Source organism: Pongo pygmaeus, chromosome 7, assembly GCF_028885625.2.
Source record: "Pongo pygmaeus isolate AG05252 chromosome 7, NHGRI_mPonPyg2-v2.0_pri, whole genome shotgun sequence".
In the NCBI taxonomy this organism is placed as follows: Eukaryota; Metazoa; Chordata; class Mammalia; order Primates; family Hominidae; genus Pongo; species Pongo pygmaeus.
Genome location: NC_072380.2, coordinates 25,362,616 through 25,383,538, shown reverse-complemented (window position 1 = coordinate 25,383,538; position 20,923 = coordinate 25,362,616). Strand labels below are relative to the sequence as shown.

General features: G+C 38.9%; 1 protein-coding gene and 1 pseudogene across 4 annotated transcripts in view; one reads left to right on the top strand and one right to left on the bottom strand.

The window, feature by feature from the left end:
* Positions 1-20,923, bottom strand: part of DOCK5 (dedicator of cytokinesis 5) — a 239,090-nt gene that overhangs the window by 143,706 nt on the left and 74,461 nt on the right. For 3 of the 4 annotated variants that reach the window (XM_054498518.2, XM_063669373.1, XM_063669374.1), the window contains exons 3-4: positions 11,913-11,953; positions 2,868-2,923 (exon numbers count right to left, since the gene is read on the bottom strand). In XM_054498518.2, the coding sequence (XP_054354493.2) occupies positions 2,868-2,923; positions 11,913-11,953 (97 nt within the window). Of the gene's footprint in view, positions 1-2,867; positions 2,924-9,572; positions 10,007-11,912; positions 11,954-20,923 lie in introns of those variants that run through there. The other variant, XM_054498519.2, reaches the window with a different exon arrangement.
* LOC129042847 (oocyte-secreted protein 4B-like) lies at positions 848-1,403 on the top strand (annotated as a pseudogene).

Genomic DNA, 20,923 nt, shown 5'->3' with positions numbered 1-20,923 from the left:
CCAGTGTAGATTTCTCCAGGAGACTCAATTACTGAGCCAGGCTGGCTTCAGTGATTCTCAAAGGTGGAAGCAAAATATGCAGCATTTTAGCTGGTTCCACCAAGCAGCTGTTTAATTTGGGAGGGTGGATGGAGAAGTGTGTGTGGCACGAATGTCCTGGGACTCTGACTCCACCCAGGACCTGGCTGCGGCAGGGGCCAGGGTAGGGGTGGGGGGTACGGAGGCAGCACCCCTTTCTGGAATAGTCCCGTGTTTTCTTCTCATCTCTAGTTTCACAACATAGAAAACGTACACTTAACAAAATCCTTGCTTACTCACAGAAGACTCTCATAAAGGTAGGTCCTACATTCATTCACAGAAATCCTCTCTGGCATTTTTAAGATTAGCAAAAAGAAAAAAGGAGAAAGCAAGAGCAAGCAAACAAATGGGAACTGGTGGTAGGACTGCCAGGCTCAATGAGGAAAAATATAGGAGACCTAGTTAACTTTGAATTTCTGGTAGAGTAAGATTTTTTAGAATAAGTGTGACCCATGAAATATCTGGGAAATGCTTACTATAAAAAATTACTATTTGAATTGCCAATGTAACTGGGCATCCTGTACAACCCTAATTGGTGTGAATGTGCCTCCCCACCTACATTTCCACCAACCAACATGGTGGGCGGCAGTGGAGAGAGCCCACAGCCCACCGGAAAGAGGACTTCTCCAGCAGGGCAGGAGACCTGGTTTTTGGTCCTGGTTCTGCCACCAAATTGCTGTATGGCTTTGAGGACATCTTGACCACTTGTCTATGAAATGATGGTTCTGCCATTTCTTGTTCCCTGTGCTGTATCTGGGAGTCTGGAGCGATGAAGACCTCTGTGCTCTTGGTGGGCCCTTCCTCTTTTTTTTACTGTTTTGGAATTCTTTTGAACTTGACCCAGCAACAGTTTCAATGTGTTCTGATAATTGGTTGTTAGTCAGAATGAAAATAATAACAACACGGAAATTAGAATTGGTGACATACACCTGGGAGATAACTGTCCTGTAATAAGACTGTTCTCATTTAACTATGAGTTTTCTTATCCTGTCACTTCTTGTGAAATCAAGAAAATTATGTTCCAAAGAAATGATGTTGCCCTATTATCAGAGGTCAGTTACAGACCAGTGTTGTATACTACCTATGAATTTCCAGTGGTTTGCTTTGTGAAGAGGCTTAAATTCCCATCTGTGATGCATTTTGGAATGAGCGGGTTTGAGGCCAACGCCTTGAAAGATACCACTCAAAAAACGAAAGGACAAGAGTCATCGGCTCCCACACAAAGTAAAACAAGTGAACATAATTTTAGCAGTGTTAATAAGAAGCAATTATCCACAAGTCACTTCAACAAAAACGCCTGTGTCATAACATCCTCTCCTCCCTGAGGCACGGGAGCAAGTGGCACATACTTGTCTGGGAACCAGTTTCATCAATTCTGCTGCTGTATCAGTCCAAAGATGAGAAGGAATATCTGTTACCAATTTCGCTGCCTTTTGGAGTTTTGGATAACATATCTATACCATGATATTTACACTTTTTAGAGAGTTAATTTTAAGTGGAATTGCCATTCTAATTTTGTGAAATCAAGTTCATACAAAATAAAGTTTGCCCATAATAATAAAAAAAAAGAAGAGAAAAGAAATGATGGTGCTGAACTACAACTGGGAATGCTCTTTCTAGCTGTAAGGCTGTGTGGTTCTGTGACCCAGCTGTCCACTCTCTCCTTGGCCCCACTCTCCTCTCCATTGGCCGCAGGATTCCAGTCCTACCCCAGCCTCTCCATACTGCCTCCAGAACTCTCCTGTCCAGAGACTCACCATCACCTAAGTGACCTCTCTTTCCCACTTAGACTAAGTAGCTCGCTCTTCTTAGCTGTCACAGAGGCAGCACTTCCCAGGACAAATGAGGTAGGTGGGCAAGATGAGGTGGGCAAGAAATATCAATACACAAAACACAGCAGATCTTATCCTCAGGGCACATTTGCATACATTACCTCATTCGAATCTCATGACAAGCTCATGATCATAGTAGGGCCAGATTGTTTTCCCTTAATATGCTGTGAAAAACCCAGGATCCACTTGAGGCTAAACGATTCATCCAAGGCTCAGAGCTGGTAAATGCAGGCTGTCGCTTAATCATCTATCTCTCAAGGATCCTAAATTGGGGGCTTCTCAGATCTTATCAGTCAGAGTCCCAAATGTTCATGTGTGCAAACATACACACACGCACACACACACAATCAGTGAACAGATAATAAATATAATGTAGAGGCAAAAGCCCTCAGTTTGCTACTTCCGTGTTTAGTATTCTGGAGAAGCAATGGAAAGGAGGAACAATTATAGAAAGAGAAGACAGAGGAAGGAATTGTATCAGTGAAAAGTTTTTCTTCATTTCTCTCTCATAGGAGAAGTAGAACTGATGAGATGAGAGAAATTTTTTATTATTATTATTATTTTTTGAGAGAGTCTTGCTCTGTCACCCAGGTTAGAGTGTAGTGGTACGATCTCAGCTCATTGCTAGCTCTGCCTCCTGGGCTCGAGTGATTCTCCTGCCTCAGCCTCCCCAGTAGCTGGGATTAAAGGCACCCACCACCAAGCCCAGCTAACTTTTGTATTTTCAGTAGAGATGGGGTTTTACCATGTTGGCCAGGCTGGTTTCGAACTCCTGACCTCAAATGATCCGCCCGCCTCGGTCTCCCAAAGTGCTGGGATTACAGGCGTGAGCCACCACGCCTGGCCTGAGATGAGAGAACTATTAACGTACATAAGGCATTAATGCCTTAAGATTACCATTAATGATAATGTTACAACTTCATCATTTTTGGGGAATCTTCCTAGCTTGGAACTTACCCCAGGTCTTCCACAGTTGCCTCTTTCAAATGGATATATGTTTCAGGGAAAATGCCCTACAGAGAAAAGAATTTTGGTTATATGGCCATAAAAACAAAACAAAAACCAAACAAAAACCACCTCAGCCCAAAGTAAAGAGAATAAATGGGAAGATCCGGGCAATAGCTAAACTCCTGAGATCAGGTTTGCAGGACACCACTTACGTTGACTGGCTACCTCAACAAAAGCATGGTGGAAACATCAAAAAGGTAGAAATTAAAATTTGGGTTCAGAGAGCATAGGATATTTTGTGAATGAAGAGGCAAACATGCTGTGTCAGCTCAGAGATAACATAATGGGAAGGAGTGTAACTGTGAGCTCCTAAACTCCTCAGATGCTACTTGCCATGAGATGCTTCCCATAAAGGGTTTCACATAAGGGGTGACATGGAAACTATGCAGTACTCAGTAGCCCATAAAATAAGTCATCCCTCAGAATATGTAAGGGGTTGGTTCCAGAAACTCCCTTCCCACAAAGCATATACCCAAATCCACAAATACTCAGGTATGGCACGCAGCCCTGCACAACCCGCACGTACTTTTACACAGGTTTCATGTCCCAAGAATATTGTAATTTTGATTTGCATTTGGCTAAAAAAAAAATCCATGTGTAAGTGCTGCAGAGCTCAAACTCATATTTTTCATGGGTCAACTACATAGTGATTTTTCTAAAGTAGTTCCTCTCAGCACTGCCACTTAAACCAAATGCACTCAAAATCAACGGGTGTTAGTCACCTGGTTATTTTCAACACCTCACAGTGTCAAACTGCTCTCCATTCTATATCCCTAAGAGGCAATTCTACATCAGTATTGTAACACTGCCCATGGGGAAGACTTAGGCCTGGAAAGACCTAAGAGAAAGACGAGAAACTGGTCGATAGAAATCAGAGAACGGAGGACCAGATCTAACCAACAGGAAGCAAGTCCCAGATGTGAGTGTTCTTATGTGTACCAAAGCTTCTGCTGTTTGCTGTGTGATATGCTCACACACAGAGGAGATGTCATCTGGAGACAGTGATGCTGATCTGTTTCATGGTATCTTACATGGAGCTTATAGCTGGCACTATCGGCTAATTGCTCCCAGCTCTATTCCTGGAAGAGTTGGTGTGAACTCCATGAACATGACATGTCAGGGGTGGCTGATCATAAAGGTGGGAGGGGATGTCCCAGTGCCCAGAGGCATATATACCCACTGATCCTTACTCCACTCAGACAGGAAAACAGTGAACATTGACAGTTGTTCTTGTGTCCAGTTGCATGTGCTATATTTGTCTGTACAATACTCTGCTTTCTCTCTTTTAATCCGTTGCCAATAAAACAGGAAACAGCAAGAACATTTGAGATTAAACTGCCCCTAGCATTGGTGATGACAGAGTGGATCCTGCATGTGCTTTCCCACCAGACACAAAGCCCCAAATAAAAAGTGCATCCCTTCTCCTCCTCGCTTTGAGACAGGGGCAGGCGTGGGCAATATGAGTGTGAAAGCATGATTCTAATCCCGTTACTGATGAGACCAAGAACACACACAGACACAAGGTGACAATGACCTCTTTCATTATGGAGGTGGGATTCAGAACCATTTTGGAAAACTGATCAAATAATTGAAAACAAAAATTAAATGTGTGTCTACTGTGGGGCACAGTAGACAGGACACTTTCTCAATGCGCCACCCCTCAGGTCAAGTGAGCTTGGCCATGGAATTCTATCAGTATAAAACATACACGCATAGGCACACCATTGAAGTGAAAAAGAAGGAGATAAGTCTTCTGACTTTATTTATTCATTCATGCGTTCATTCATTTATTCATTCTTTGAGACAGAGTCTTGCTCTGTTGCCAGGACTGGAGTACAGTGGCACAATTTCGGCTCACTGCAACCTCCGCCCTCCGGGCTCAAGCAATTCTCCTGCCTCAGCATCCCAAGTAGCTGGGATTACAGGCATGCAACACCATGCTCAGCTAATTTTTGTATTTTTAGTAGAGACAGGATTTCACCATATTGGCCAGGCTGGTCTTCAACTCTTAACCTCTAGTGATCCGCTCACCTCAGCCTCCCAAAGTGCTGGGATTACAGGTATGAGCCATCGTGCTTGGTCTATTTAATTTTTTTAATGATCAAAACACGGAACTGTCCTTCGCAGTGCCTGGCATGCAGCAGGCACTGAGTAAACATCTGATGAATATAGCAATGAGAAAGGCAGGTGTTCAGTTCACAAACTGTGTGTGATTCCTCTGGGGCCTGATTTCTGCAGTTCGGAAGCTCTAGGCCTGTCCCTAGGATGCCTAAGGAACTCTGGGTGTTTCTTCTGCCTGCTGTGCCGCTGTGCCGCTGCGCCACTGCGCCATGGCAAATGATTTGTTGACTATCATCTCTGTGGGGAACCAAACTGGGATGTTGGGAATTAATCTTGAAGACATTACACTAAGTGAAATAAGCCAGTCACAAAAGGACAAATACTGTATGGCTCCACTTACACCTGTAGTAGTCAAATTCAGAAAGACAGAAAGTACAATGGGGGTTCTGAGGGGCTTGTGGGGGGCGAGGGACAATGGGGAGTTAGTATCTAAAGGGGACAGAATTTTAGTTTGGAAAGATGAAAGACTTCTGGAGATGGATGGTGTTGATGGTTGCACAACAATGAGAAGGTACTTAGTGCCACTGAAATGTACACTTACAAATGGTTAAGATGGTAAATTTTATGTTATATATATATATATTTTTTTTTTTTACCACAATAAAAAAAGTCAAAAACTCATAAAAAAGCAGGAGTGGGGCGGGGGAGGTGCTGAGCAGGGATAAACTGTTTAATTACAAGGATCCAATTCTGGAAGTCAAAAGTAAAATGTAACATTGCTACAACAAAGGAACGTCCTTGCTGAAGGTTTTTGAAATCAGAAGGTAAAGGACCAATTAAAATTTTCATGCATTCACAATCTGGTGACTAGTCGCTCCTAATAAGTGGAAAACATTCAAGATAGAAGTATTCAGAAACATAAATGCAGAGTGATGAATCTTGTGACATCTAAGCAGATCATAAGCAGACAATTTACACTGGGTGTTCAGACATGATGATTTTCGTATTAGGAGAATTTGAGGCAAGGCACAGTGGATCATGCTTGTAATCCCAGCACTTCAGGAAGCCAAGACAAGAGGATCGCTTGAGCCCAGAAGTTCAAGACCAGCCTGGGCAACAAACTGAGACACCGTCTCTATAAAAGTTTAAAAAATTAGCACAGCATGGTGGCACATGCCAACACGGGAGGCTGAGGCAGGAGGATTGCTTCAGCCCAGAACGTCAAGGCTGCAGTGAACCGTGATTATGCCACTGTACTCCAGCCTGGGCAACAGACTGAGATCCTGTCTCAAATATGTATGTATGTATGTATATATGTATGTATGTGTTATATAGTATGTATTTGTTATACAGTATGTGTGTATTTGTTATATAGTATGTGTGTATTTGTTATATAGTATGTATTTGTTATACAGTATGTGTGTATTTGTTATATAGTATGTATGTATTTGTTATATAGTATGTATTTGTTACACAGTATGTGTGTATTTGTTATATAGTATGTGTGTATTTGTTATATAGTATGTATTTGTTATACAGTATGTGTGTATTTGTTATATAGTATGTATGTATTTGTTATATAGTATGTATTTGTTACACAGTATGTGTGTATTTGTTATATAGTATGTGTGTATTTGTTATATAGTATGTATTTGTTATACAGTATGTGTGTATTTGTTATATAGTATGTATGTATTTGTTATATAGTATGTATTTGTTACACAGTATGTGTGTATTTGTTATATAGTATGTGTGTATTTGTTATATAGTATGTATTTGTTATACAGTATGTGTGTATTTGTTATATAGTATGTATTTGTTATACAGTATGTGTGTATTTGTTATACAGTATGTATGTATTTGTTATATAGTATGTATTTGTTACACAGTATGTGTGTATTTGTTATATACTATGTATGTATGTGTTATATAGTATGTATTTGTTACACAGTATGTGTGTATTTGTTATATAGTATGTGTGTATTTGTTATATAGTATGTATTTGTTACACAGTATGTGTGTATTTGTTATATAGTATGTATGTATTTGTTATATAGTATGTATTTGTTATACAGTATGTATTTGTTATATAGTATGTATGTATGTGTTATATAGTATGTATTTGTTACACAGTATGTGTGTATTTGTTATATAGTATGTGTGTATTTGTTATATAGTATGTATTTGTTATACAGTATGTGTGTATTTGTTATATAGTATGTATTTGTTATACAGTATGTGTGTATTTGTTATATAGTATGTATGTATTTGTTATATAGTATGTATTTGTTATACAGTATGTGTGTATTTGTTATACAGTATGTGTGTATTTGTTATATAGTATGTATGTATTTGTTATATAGTATGTATTTGTTACACAGTATGTGTGTATTTGTTATATAGTATGTATGTATTTGTTATATAGTATGTATTTGTTACACAGTATGTGTGTATTTGTTATATAGTATGTGTGTATTTGTTATATAGTATGTATTTGTTACACAGTATGTGTGTATTTGTTATATAGTATGTATGTATTTGTTATATAGTATGTATTTGTTACACAGTATGTGTGTATTTGTTATATAGTATGTATGTATTTGTTATATAGTATGTATTTGTTACACAGTATGTGTGTATTTGTTATATAGTATGTGTGTATTTGTTATATAGTATGTATTTGTTACACAGTATGTGTGTATTTGTTATATAGTATGTGTGTATTTGTTATACAGTATGTGTGTATGTGTTATATAGTATGTATTTGTTATACAGTATGTGTGTATTTGTTATATAGTATGTATTTGTTACACAGTATGTGTGTATTTGTTATATAGTATGTATGTATTTGTTATATAGTATGTATTTGTTATACAGTATGTGTGTATTTGTTATACAGTATGTGTGTATTTGTTATATAGTATGTATTTGTTACACAGTATGTGTGTATTTGTTATATAGTATGTGTGTATGTGTTATATAGTATGTATTTGTTACACAGTATGTGTGTATTTGTTATATAGTATGTGTGTATTTGTTATATAGTATGTATTTGTTACACAGTATGTGTGTATTTGTTATATAGTATGTGTGTATTTGTTATATAGTATGTGTGTATTTGTTATATAGTATGTATTTGTTACACAGTATGTGTGTATTTGTTATATAGTATGTGTGTATTTGTTATACAGTATGTGTGTATTTGTTATATAGTATGTATTTGTTATACAGTATGTGTGTATTTGTTATATAGTATGTGTGTATTTGTTATATAGTATGTGTGTATTTGTTATATAGTATGTATTTGTTACACAGTATGTGTGTATTTGTTATATAGTATGTATGTATTTGTTATATAGTATGTATTTGTTATACAGTATGTGTGTATTTATTATATAGTATGTGTGTATTTGTTATACAGTATGTGTGTATTTGTTATATAGTATGTGTGTATTTGTTATACAGTATGTGTGTATTTGTTATATAGTATGTATTTGTTATACAGTATGTGTGTATGTTATATAGTATGTGTGTATTTGTTATATAGTATGTGTGTATTTGTTATATAGTATGTATTTGTTACACAGTATGTGTGTATTTGTTATATAGTATGTATGTATTTGTTATATAGTATGTATTTGTTATACAGTATGTGTGTATTTGTTATACAGTATGTATGTATTTGTTATATAGTATGTATTTGTTACACAGTATGTATGTATTTGTTATATAGTATGTGTGTATGTGTTATATAGTATGTATTTGTTACACAGTATGTGTGTATTTGTTATATAGTATGTATGTATTTGTTATATAGTATGTATTTGTTACACAGTATGTGTGTATTTGTTATATAGTATGTGTGTATTTGTCATCTGTAGGCTTCACCTTTCCATGATGACACTTGGCCATTTACAGTCATAGAATTGCTCTGGCAAATCTGATGCTTATAGAATGACTCCTATGCCATGAGGACACACAGAAAGTCAGAGTAAACCTAGGTCATGTGTTTCTGATTTACAGCCTGTTTCTCAGTTCTGCTTTTCCTTCCTCATTGTAACCCACTCACTTGAGTAGAAAAATAAACTAATGATTTTCTAGATGTTGCCCTTATCCACACTCCCACAATTCCACCAGGATTAATAATCAGTTTCGGAAAAGCACTTGGCTTCTTCAATTTGTAAAACCACTAGCTCCTTTTATCATCAACTAGCTCCTTTTATCATCACTCTAAATGGCTGGGTCAGCTTATAAATGACACCAAGAATTTCCATTAAAACAATAGGCCTTTCAAGTAGCTCTTCCCCCTAAAGATGGAGAAATGAGGGACACAGCACAGAAGAGCGTTTCTAATGAGCTGATCTCTTAATGAAGGGGTGTCAAAAGCAGAGCAGAATTCACGGCAACTGAATTTGATTTGCCTGTATTTTCCCTGGATCTCTCCACAAGAAGGATATTTCGACTTAAAACAATCATCAAATAAATGCATGTCCCTTGTCTGTGTCATCATTTCATTGAATTAGAAAGTTTTTCTTTACTTATCAAGAGAACAAAGAGAAACTCTTACTGAAAGATTTCTTCTAAAGGGTGAGATTTTAAGCTTAAAGGTTTTAAGCACTCTTTAATGAACACAAAAAAATTAAAAACACATCCAGAACTTATCATTTAGATCCCGGTGGGGTGCCCTATCTATCTACTGTTCAAAGCCAACAACAATGGCACTATTAGCTAGATTGATTTTTATATACACAAGGCCCTCTATATCATGGGTTCAACCAACCAATGATTAAAAATATAGAAAAAAAAAGTAAGCAGAGGTTTATTTCCTTGTCATTATTCCCTAAACAATACGGTATAATAACTACTTACATAGCATTTACATTGTATTAGGTATTATAAATAATCTAGACATGATTTAAAGTACACGGGAGGAAATGCAGAGGTTATATGCAAATACTACGCCATTTTATATCAGGGACTTGAGCATCCACGGATTTCGGTATTGTGGGGGTCCTGGAACCAATTGCCTGTGGAAATGAGGAAAGACTTTTTTAAAAAATCATAGGATACTTTAGAAAGCAAGGTCTTCCATGTTCAAAAGGATCCTTACTTACTGTAGTCTATGAAAAAGAAGACCTGATCTAGGACTTTGGTTGAACGTAATTGAATTTCGCAGTGAAAAATCAAGACTTTCGTTTGTTCCTTAAGTTCATCACATAATTTTGTTTGAGAATGGCTTTTTGTTTATTGTTTTTAAATTAACTTTTTTTTTCTTAAAAAAAAGGATTGAGAATTAAGTGACATAAGTATTCTTACTGTTTAACAAATTCGGAACATAAAAGTTGTTAACTCTAATTGTGCTTTGAAGTAACTACCACTTCCATAACTATGAGTAAAATTAACACCAATAGGGCTAAAAAAGCAGGAGTGGCCATAATCAAGTACTCTGTGTCACTGAGGATCCCATAAGAAAAGTTTTTACTTTAGTTCTATCATGTTCTCATTTACTCTGGCATGCCTGCTGTCTTGGACCCCTATTTGATGGCCCAGAGAAACTGAAGTCAGCAAGAGATTAAATGAAAATAATTTGGTTTGAAATAAAGACATGTGACACAAGAATAACTGCGGGTAGAAAAAATCATTCTCTGGCTTGGGGTGAGAAAAAAGGACCAAAACTGTGGGAACTGCATTAAAAGCAAACATTCCTTTATTTTGCTGTAGTAGTAAACTGTCACAAAGTTAACAAAATGTGTATATGTACACATACATGTGCAAATACTGAGTGTGATTTAAGCATCAACAATGCAGAGGCAGTCCTGGTTTCCAATGAACTATACCTTGTAGAAAGGTGTTTTCCTGGGCCCCATACTCTTTGGAGAGTTGGGTGTGTAACATCAGCCTATCTGTGCAGGATTACGTCTTTCTCATGCTGTCTGTGAAGAGTAAGAACCATGGGTCTGGTTTTGTTTTTTCACTCCTCTTTTGATAAATTCTAAATCGTTTCTCTCATCCCTTTCCTAATTTGCTATTTGGCATGTGAACTAATTGTGAAATAATAAGGCCCTATCAACTCTGCTCTTTCAAAAGAAAGTGCTGACATGTCATGCTGCCTCAGCGAGCAGTATCAAAGGAAAAGTGCTGACAAGACCTAAAAGAAACTGAGGGAGGTATTAACATAATTAATAGATTTTCTTTAGCCTGATGATCGGTAGTTTTGGCACCGGCAAAAGGAACCATTTAGGTCAGTATTTTTCAAACTGTGCCTTTGTTGCACAGTAAGAGATACATTCTTATGGCAACCAGTATTACATATCAAATACATAAAATATAATAAAAACAATAAATAAAAGTATATACCTAAAATAAAAGTTTCGTGAAACAGTACTTACCATTGCATCTCATGTTCTCTACTTTTCGGTTTCATTTTTTGGAAAAAATTGGTTATAATCCACCATATTGATTTCATAATGTATTATTGGGGTGTGAGGCTCATAATATGAAAACCACTCTTGTTTATCCAATTTACAATGAAGGAAAGGATCAAGTGGAAATGGGGAGATCCTTTAGTTTGGAATTGTAGCACTGGAAGTAAAGGACAAAGGGAGAAGGGTGGGTCCACCCCTCCCTGCAAAAGAGATCCCACTAGGGCAATGAATGTGTTACCAACTTGCTTAACTTGAGGGACAGGAAGCAAGAAGTCTTCCAGGACTCTCTCCTTGAACTGGCTGGTAGGAAATACAGTCAATGGGATTTACACTATTACATTTAGGCACTGAGGTCAGAGAATTTGCTTTCAAATCCAAAGAAGAGCCATCAAAGAGAAAGCAAACTAGGTCTAGAGACAGCAGAGAGTAGAGGAGAGGGTCACATAGCACAATACAAAACTAGCAGACAGATCTCAAATGGAATTAAAAAGTGGATAATAAGTCATACCTTTTTAGATTTATTTTGGAGGGTATATCCTCTGTACCAACCTGTCAGAGCAAAAGAGAACACAAAATATTTTATGTTTTCTGGGATATCATAAAGGTATTAGCAATATACACTCTCGTGTTCTATTAGCAATACTGGGACGCAACAATTGACAGAGACAATTAACAGACAGTACATTAGAAGATGAATGTTTTAGTTTATTACACAATAAAAATCTAACTGTATTTTAGAGCTGTATTCTCTTAATAACAATCAGATTTAAAATTCACTTAGAACTTAGCCTCATCTCTACTCCTTTGGAGGAAGAATAGAACAACAGCAAAAAACAAACAAACAAACAAACAAAAAAGACAGCCCGTTTCTTATCACCCTAATACCTTACAGTCATTTAATAAATGTTTTTGCATGAATAAATATGGACTTTCATTGTATACATACTTTCTACATGTCACCTTATACTATTAAAATATATATTTTTAAATAACTTATATTTGCTGTAACTCTTCTGAGTTCCTGGGTTAAGAACCACTATTCTGGAAAAATTTTAAATTGAACTAGCAAACCTTATGAAGACAAATATTTGCAATTTAAAAATAATCCAAATAATGAAATAATAAAACGAAATTGTGTGCAATTCTTGGTAATGCTAAAAGCAACACACCTCCCCCGCCCCCCATAAAAAGATCTTATGTGTTTGCTTGCTGAGGCTTTAGGTAAAGGCTTTAACTTCTTTTTAAAAATTCCGACCAGGCATGGTGGCTCACACCTGTAATCCCAGCACTTTGGGAGGCTGAGGCAGGTGGATCATGAGGTCAGGAGTTCAAGACCAGCCTGGCCAACATGGTGAACCCCGTCTCTACTAAAAATATAAAAATTAGCCAGGCGTGGTGGTGTGCCCCTGTAATCCCAGCTACTCAGGAGGCTGAGGCAGAAGAATCTCTTGCACCTGGGAGGCGGAGGTTGCAGTGAGCCGAGATCACACCACTGCACTCCAACCTAGGCAACAGAGCGAGACTCTGTTTCCAAAAAAAAAAAAATTCCAATAAAGGTACACACCCCTACAGATGTTTTCCAACCCTCTATCTTGTAGAGAGTAGACAATTTAATCTGTCCATAAACAGATTTTTTATATTAACTATTTGCTGAACATCTACTATAGGAAGTTCACTGTAATAATTTCCCTCATTCCCCATCTCCATCAACTAAAGCATCAGTGCGGTCATCTTGCCCAGGTAAACCATGTGGTATCAGGTTGGTGCAAAAGAAATTGCAGTTTTTGCCACTGAAAGTAACGGTGCACACGTATAAGGTAGCCATATACACACAGTGAGTAGATGTAAATTGTAATTAAAACTTCTGGCATCTGCCAATAGGATCCTAGAACCCTCTTGTTATTTGTTCTACATGAAATCAACCAGAAAACAGACACAAACTCTATATCTATATCATGCATGTTACAGGTAGAAAACTGAACTTACCTTCTTTGGGCATATATTCAATAATATTTTCACAAATATTATTGTAAAAGTAATATTTCACAAATATTTTAAACTGTGGCATTCAGACATTGAAAGGATTTGCTACATTTTACAGGGAGGCGTGGGGTACTATGCTGTGGAACTGTGGCTTGCCTCAAGGCACATGGCTGACAAAAAGATATCTAAACAGGAAACACTTCCCCCGATTTAGGATGCAAAGGTGTAAGAGATTCAGGAATAAGAAGGATAGTAAGCTAAGCATTTCTCCCCAGGTCTCAAGGTCTGTACCCATCTGTATATACCTGCTTGGTTCTGTGAAAACATGAAAATGGGCTTTTGCATGAATAAATGGCTTCAAATTCACTCTGGGAAAAGGGCAGAGTGGGAGGGGGGCAGGCTGAGAAACAAGCTATTCATCTTTTCCAAGCAGTTTTCATCGTTCTGTGCCCTATAAAGCCAAGTTGTCACAATACAAACTTCATTCCACTTTCAAAGAAGAATTTATCTGTACTTTTGTAAACAGTATTTTGCACAGCCATTCATCACGGAATTATGCTTCCTAAGCCTGTCATTGTTGAAAAAACTTTTTTTTTAAACTCCTATGTCTTCTCTAGAATTGTGGTGTGTGTACAAGCCCTATCTAAAGGCACAAAATTATCATGCTGAATTTGTAAACATGAATGTTCATTTTCCTTGCATCAGGTATGAGAGAACAGATCTATCTCTGGAGTTTTAAGCATATACTGTCAGAACTCCATAAATTCAGTTTTAATAACTGCACAGAATATGGTAATAGTTCACAAGTATGTTTGCTCATTTCCACATTCCATACCTGGATTGTCATACAAGCAAGAATCCAGTTTTCCAATTAATCCCGCGTATTTACAGTAAGACGATCATAATTAAATATAGCTTGCTATTAGGCTTAAGAAGGCATAATGCAAAGAGGTAGCTATGGGCATATCAGTAGCTGCAGTCGGTGGGTGGTGTGAACTGGTCAGCAGGATCTCAGATGCTTTCTTAAGTTATTACACCATTAAAATAAAGGGAATGGTGAGGGGATAATGAGTCCAGAGGGCCACTCTTGCCTACATTTAGGGGAAATGACAGTCACAAAAAGCAAGTTCATGGCAACCATGGTGAACACCAACTTATTCTATGCTGAGGGTTGCTCTTTCACTAGGTTCACAAGTCTTTTCTGCTTTCTTGGGATTGCTCTAATCCAGAATAAAAATCTGTCCTCTCCAATGGAAAATAATGGAGAGTTGCTAATTCCACTGTCAAAATTATTTACTTTATATATGGCTTCTCAAGTAATCTCTATCAGTAAGGACTCTCATCTGCTCCATTTCACTTCACCTATCCAAATGTCTCTGGCTCCTGCACACTTTCTGTCCAACAGATCCCTTCCCTGATTCTTCTCCTCACTACATGCAGTCATTCTACACATCTTTATTAAGCACTAACTAAGAACCATGACGTAGTGGAAAGCAAGAGTTCACATGAAGATTACACTCTAATGTTAAAAATATACACAAGTAGAATGAGCTGAGATAATGACAGTGCTAAGAGGAAGAAGTGCTCAAGGAGCGTAACATGGCAGAGAATGGTTGGTAACATGGCACATTATTTTAGATATGCTGACCAAGGACAGATTACTCTAAGAAGCTAAAAGGAATGAGCCATTAACAGATCTGGGCAAAGAAACTTCCAGACAGAAACAAATCAAGCAAGGAAGCTGTGAGGCGAGAGTAAGCCTGAAGTTCAAAGAGAGAAGAAAAATGTCATTGCCAGAGTTCAGCGCAAGAGACTGAGATGGGGAGAGGCAATAAGAAGATAGAGGAGGCCTGGTTCTCAACCCTGGGCACCCATGAGACCCACCAGGAACTTTTACAAATACTGATGCCTGGGCCACACCACCAAATATTCTGATTTAAGTGGACTGGGGTGAGGCCCAGACTTAATGCTTCTAAAAAGGTCCCCTGGTGATGCTAATGTGTAGACAAGATTAATTACCAGACACAGGTATTATATGCCATGGAGATGGTGATGCTAATGTGTAGCCAAGATTAATTATCAGACACAGGTATTATAAGCCATGGAGAAATTCAAGTTTTATTCTAAGTACAGGAGGAAGCATTGGAGGGTTTCAAATGTCATCATGCCTTATGTTTTTTTTTTGTTGCTGTTTTTTGTTTTTTGAGACAGTCCTGCTCTGTCACCCAGGCTGGAGTGCAGTGGTGCAATCTTGGTTCACTGCAACCTTCTCCTCCCAGGTTCAAGAAATTCTCATGGTTCATCCTCCTCAGTAGTTGGGATTACAGAGGTGTGCCACCATGCCTAGCTTATTTTTTGTATTTTAAGTAGAGACACGGTTTCACCACGTTGGCCAGACTGGTCTTGAACTCCTGACCTCAATTGATCCACCCACCTCGGCCTCCCAAAGTGCTGGGATTACAGGCATGAGCCACTGTGCCTGGATGCCTTAGGCTTTTAAAAGAGCATCCTTGCTGCTATATGGGAATGGATTGTGGGATGTGAGGTGTAGTAGCAAGAGGAACACCAAACGGGAGTGGTGGGTGCAGTGAAGAGGAGGAGAGATGAAAAAAATGTAGGATATATACATTTATGAGGTTTTTTTTGTTGTTTTTTTCTTGTGGCAGGATCTCACTCTGTCACTCAGACTGGAGTGCAGTGGCGCACTCATGGCTCACTGCAACCTCCACCACCCCAGCTCCATGGATCCCACCTCAGCACCCACCCCCGACCCGACCCCTGGTAGCTGGGACTACAGGTGCATGCCACCATGCCCGGCTATTTTTTGCATTTTTTATAGAGACGGCATCTCCCCATGCTGTCAGGCTGCTCTAGGACTCCTGGACTCAAGCGGTTCACCTGCCTAGACCTCCCAACGTGCTAGGATTATAGGCCTGAGCCACCGCACCCAGACGCATGATATATATGAATCAACAGGAGTTGCTCATGATTTTGCTGGGGGTGGCCATGAATGGGGGAGTAAAGGCAAATTCTCAAAGGTATTTGTATCTTGGGCTTAAGCAAATAGGAGGACCGTAGTCTTTGGTATAAGAAGATTGAAGAAAGGAAAACCTTGGGGAATGGGAATCAGGACAGAATCAGGAGATGGATCCTGGCCCTTCTGCTCTCCCTCCTGGGCAGCTGAGTCCTGAGCCATGGGGTGGAGCAGAGTGACCTGGGCATTCTCAGTGGGGGAGGGCTACACATCCACAGAAGGGTCCAGACTGGCACGGCATGTCAGAACCCCGGCGGAACGAGGTGGGCACTCGTGTAAGGGAGCAGACGGAGTGTCAGAGCCTAAGTGGGGCGAGGGGGTATCTGCACATAGGACTTGGGGGTGGTGCACTGGCCTTGGATATCTGAGCTAAAACGGGGTGAGGGGGGTGTTCCCATGGGAGACAGCATGCTAATGAGGATGAGTGATCAGTTACATACGAGGGAACTGATCAAATAGCTAAATCTATTAAAAATATGGGAAGCAAAAGAAAAAAAAATATGGGAAGCTAGGTTTCTTACTATTATAGAATGGAGTTATAAGCCCCAGAAGGGAAAAATCTCGAATGAACCCCATGCTGCCGGGTTGGGATTGAAGGTATCCACGTGAATTCATGACTTTTTATACATGTGGATCAGTCAAAATTAACAGGTATTAGTCTATATTTATACAAATGCATACTACCCCTAGCTCTGCTGAATTACCTAGTTAGTTCCTATTTTTCTGTCCCCAAGACAGATGATAAAGAGAGCTCTCAGAAAAAGAGCTATGTCACTGGGAAAGCACAACCAGTCCCAAACAAGGGAGGAGGACAGACGGTCCCATGAGGAATGAATCCAAGAAAAAAAGGGAACTGAGAAATGATCTTATTTGTCTCAACATATTAAAAGGCAGTCAATACTGTCAGCAACCTTGAGTATGAAACAGAGGTACATTCACAGAGAATGAAGGAAAAAAGGAATTAGCTCTAGAAAAACATATTATTCAAGAAAGGAAATGTAATCAAGGTAAATCCCACAGCCTCTGCTGCTTACGCTACATAGCCATAATAACCCAAATCCTAAGTGTTTAAAACTCAGGAGGTGGAGGCAGGAGAATCACTTGAACCTGGAGGTGGGGGTTGCAGTTAGCTGAGATCGTGCCACTGCATTCCAGCATGGGAGACAGAACGAGACTCGGTCTCAAAAAAAAAAAAAAATTGTATCTATATTTGCTTTTCTATGAGGGATTAATGGGTATCTGCATCGTTGGTGGGGTGTACAGAAGAGTGAAATCCTTATCTTCCGTAGTAAGAAATGAATTTAGAAATGAAGAGATTTATTTCACAAAACATTGGCTGAAAGAGTTGAAAGACTTCTGAAAAAGTTGAAACTCCTCAGAATTCGAGAGGAGTTAAGAAGGGTCTCCCGTTTTCATTATAAACCTTGTAGAAATGGTCTTGATGTTTAAATTTATAAACATATATGACTGATAACATTTAAAAAAATATACAGCTGATAAACCCTGGTAGGCCAGAACTAGGCAAAGGCAAAATTATAGGGATACAAAACAGATGAGTAGTTGCCAAGTGCTCAGGGTGGCATGGGGATGACTGAAAAGGGACACGGGAGAACGTGGGGGCTGACAGAATGGTTCTGTAGCTTGACCACGGTTGTGTTTCATGATTGTATGCATTTGTCAAAACCTGCAGAATTGTACACTAAAAACGGTGAATTTTACTCTATGCAAATTATAACTCTAAAAAAAAAGACACAGTGAAATACTATCCACTCACTTCAATGGCTAAAGTTAAAAAGACTGACTGTGCCAATCACTGGTAAGGAGATGGAGCAACTGGAACTCTCTCCCATTGCTGGTGGTTTCTTATAAAGTTAAACATACACTTATCCTATGACCTGGCCACATCCTCACTCCAGTGCTTTATAAGAATGTTTGTGAACGCTTTATTTTTAATAGTCAAAAGCTGGAATACATCAAAATGTACATCAATGGGAGTACTGACAGTGTTATATGTATATATTATTTACTATAACTATGATATATAATACATAATATAGTTATACTTGGCTATATACAGGAATGAACTATGGATGTGCAACATCATGGATGAACCCAAAAAGCATTACAATAAGTGAAAGAGCCCAAACACAACAGACACATCTAATTCCACTGATATGAAGTTGACTCACAGGTAAAACTAACTCGCAGTGATCTAAACCAGATTGGTGGCTGTTTACTCAGGGTGGGAACTGTGTGGATAAAGATATCAGGGAATTTTCTAGGGTAAGGGAAATGTGTTTTATCTTGATCAGAATGTTAGGTATACAAGCTGCATTCATTTGATAAAACACACTGAATTGTAAACCTAAGATGAGTGCCTTTTGTTGCATATAAATTTTACTGCACTTTTTTTAATATAAAAATTGACACTGTCAAATGAATATTACTCTATAAAGTAACCACCTCAAAGTAACACGGAATTGCATTGCTGAAATATGACTGAATACTTTTGTTTGGAAATGCCTCTGAAACAAGTTTGAGTCACGTGTGAAAAAGCACAGAACTATTTCTCCATTACTTTACGCGGTATTTTGTCTTCCCAAAGACATTATTCGTCTTAATTACTACTGCATGCTCCAAAATTCATTCTGAACAAGTTGTGCTATTTCCAGAAGTTCAATTGCAGATTGGAGATTAATTTCTCCAGTGGACAATTAGTTAACAGATGATAGGAAAGCAGGGTATTCAATGTCTCTGTGTCCTAAATCTTACTTAATAATGGAAAGAAAAAAAAATATGTAAACACACAAGCATATAAACAAGAAAAGTAATTTCATATAAGGCTAAAAGTTATAAAGGAATAAAAGAGGCTAACCTGGGAAAGGCCAACTCCTGAGGATGGAGCTACTTTAGAAAACATGGTTAGAAAATTGTCTCTGGGCGTGGTGGCTCACATCTATAATTCCAGCACTTTGGGAGGCTGAGGTGGGAGACCAGCCTGGGGAACATAGCCAAAATCCTGTCTCCACAAAAAAACTAAAAATAAAACAACTAGCCAGGTGAAGTGGCGCACATTCATAGTCCTAGCTACTAGGGAAGCCAAGGTCAGAGGATCCCTTGAGCCCAGAAGTTGGAGGCTGCAGTTAGCTACGACCGCGCCACTGCACTCCAGCCTGGGCAACAGAGCAAGATCCCAAGAAAGAAAATTGTCTCTCTGAGGATGTACATTTAGGCTGAGGATTTACATTAATAATGTGGTCATTCATTCATTATACATGAAAACATTTATTGAACACCAGTGTGCCAGACATTGTCTTCAAGGAGGAAGGAAACAGATCTGTAAACAAATAACTAAATACAAAAGGGCTTTTAATGGTAATGCTTGTAGACTCTGGCACACAAAAGAGAAAGTCATGAATATGCTGAAGACTCAGAAGCAATTACTCAGAGGGACTCATGATTTCCCAACAAGGAAAGCATCATTTAGATGCTGAAATTATGGAGTTTTATAAAATCTCTCCCTACTTTCTGATCACAAGATAAATTAGTTTTACCCCACGAACACACATAAAAGATCAACAAATTATTTTTAACCTCTGAGGAATTAAAGGTAAGAAGGAGACAAGGAGCTATGTTTCTATACACCTGCATTGTGTGTGTGTTTGCGGGGATTGGGGAGGGTGGGTCCCAGAGAAGGAGCAGGTGCTAAATCCTGTTGTTTTTCCTTTAAGTGTTGCTGGTCTGGTATCATGCTGGATAAAACACAGTTAATGAGGCCAAGGGCAAAGGCTCCATCCCCTGTGGGCCAGGTAAACTTGTCAGGTTTCCACGGGCATATCCTGTCCTCCCATCCCCAGTGAGTTGTCCCTCCAATAGAAGCTGATTGTCTCTTGGGAAGCCAGTGAGCAGAAACAGCTGGGTGCAAACTCGTCACAGGACAGACAAAGGGCTGGGTCTAAAATCCTTCCTTACAGACAGTGGCTGCACCTCTCCCTGTGCGCAGCACACTCACCGCCTTCCTGAGCCTCAGGTCTCAAGATGTCCAAACTCCACATGCATCTCACTGGGGCTTTTGAAAATAAGTTCAAAGGCAGAAAGTCAAGGGATGCAAAGATGGTAAAAGATGATTCTATTCTTTTATACTTCTTGGTGAGACAAATGAGTCTTCCAGGTTAACCATCTGAGCTCAATTTTGTGGATTTGAGATAGCCAGATATTGGAAAGAACTCAGAGCTCACTAAAATATAACAACCTTACTTAAAACAAAGGAGGCCAGGTGCGGTGGCTCACACCTGTAATCCCACCACTTTGGGAGGCCAAGGCAGGAGGATCGCTTGAGGACAGGAGTTCAAGACCAGCCTGGGCAACACAGTGAGACCTTGTCTCTAAAAAAAGAATTTTTTAAATCAGCCAGGCGTGGTGATGCATGCCTGTAGTCCCAACTACTCAGGAAGCTGAGGCGGGAGGATCACTTGAGCTCAGGAAGTTGAGGCTGCAGTAAG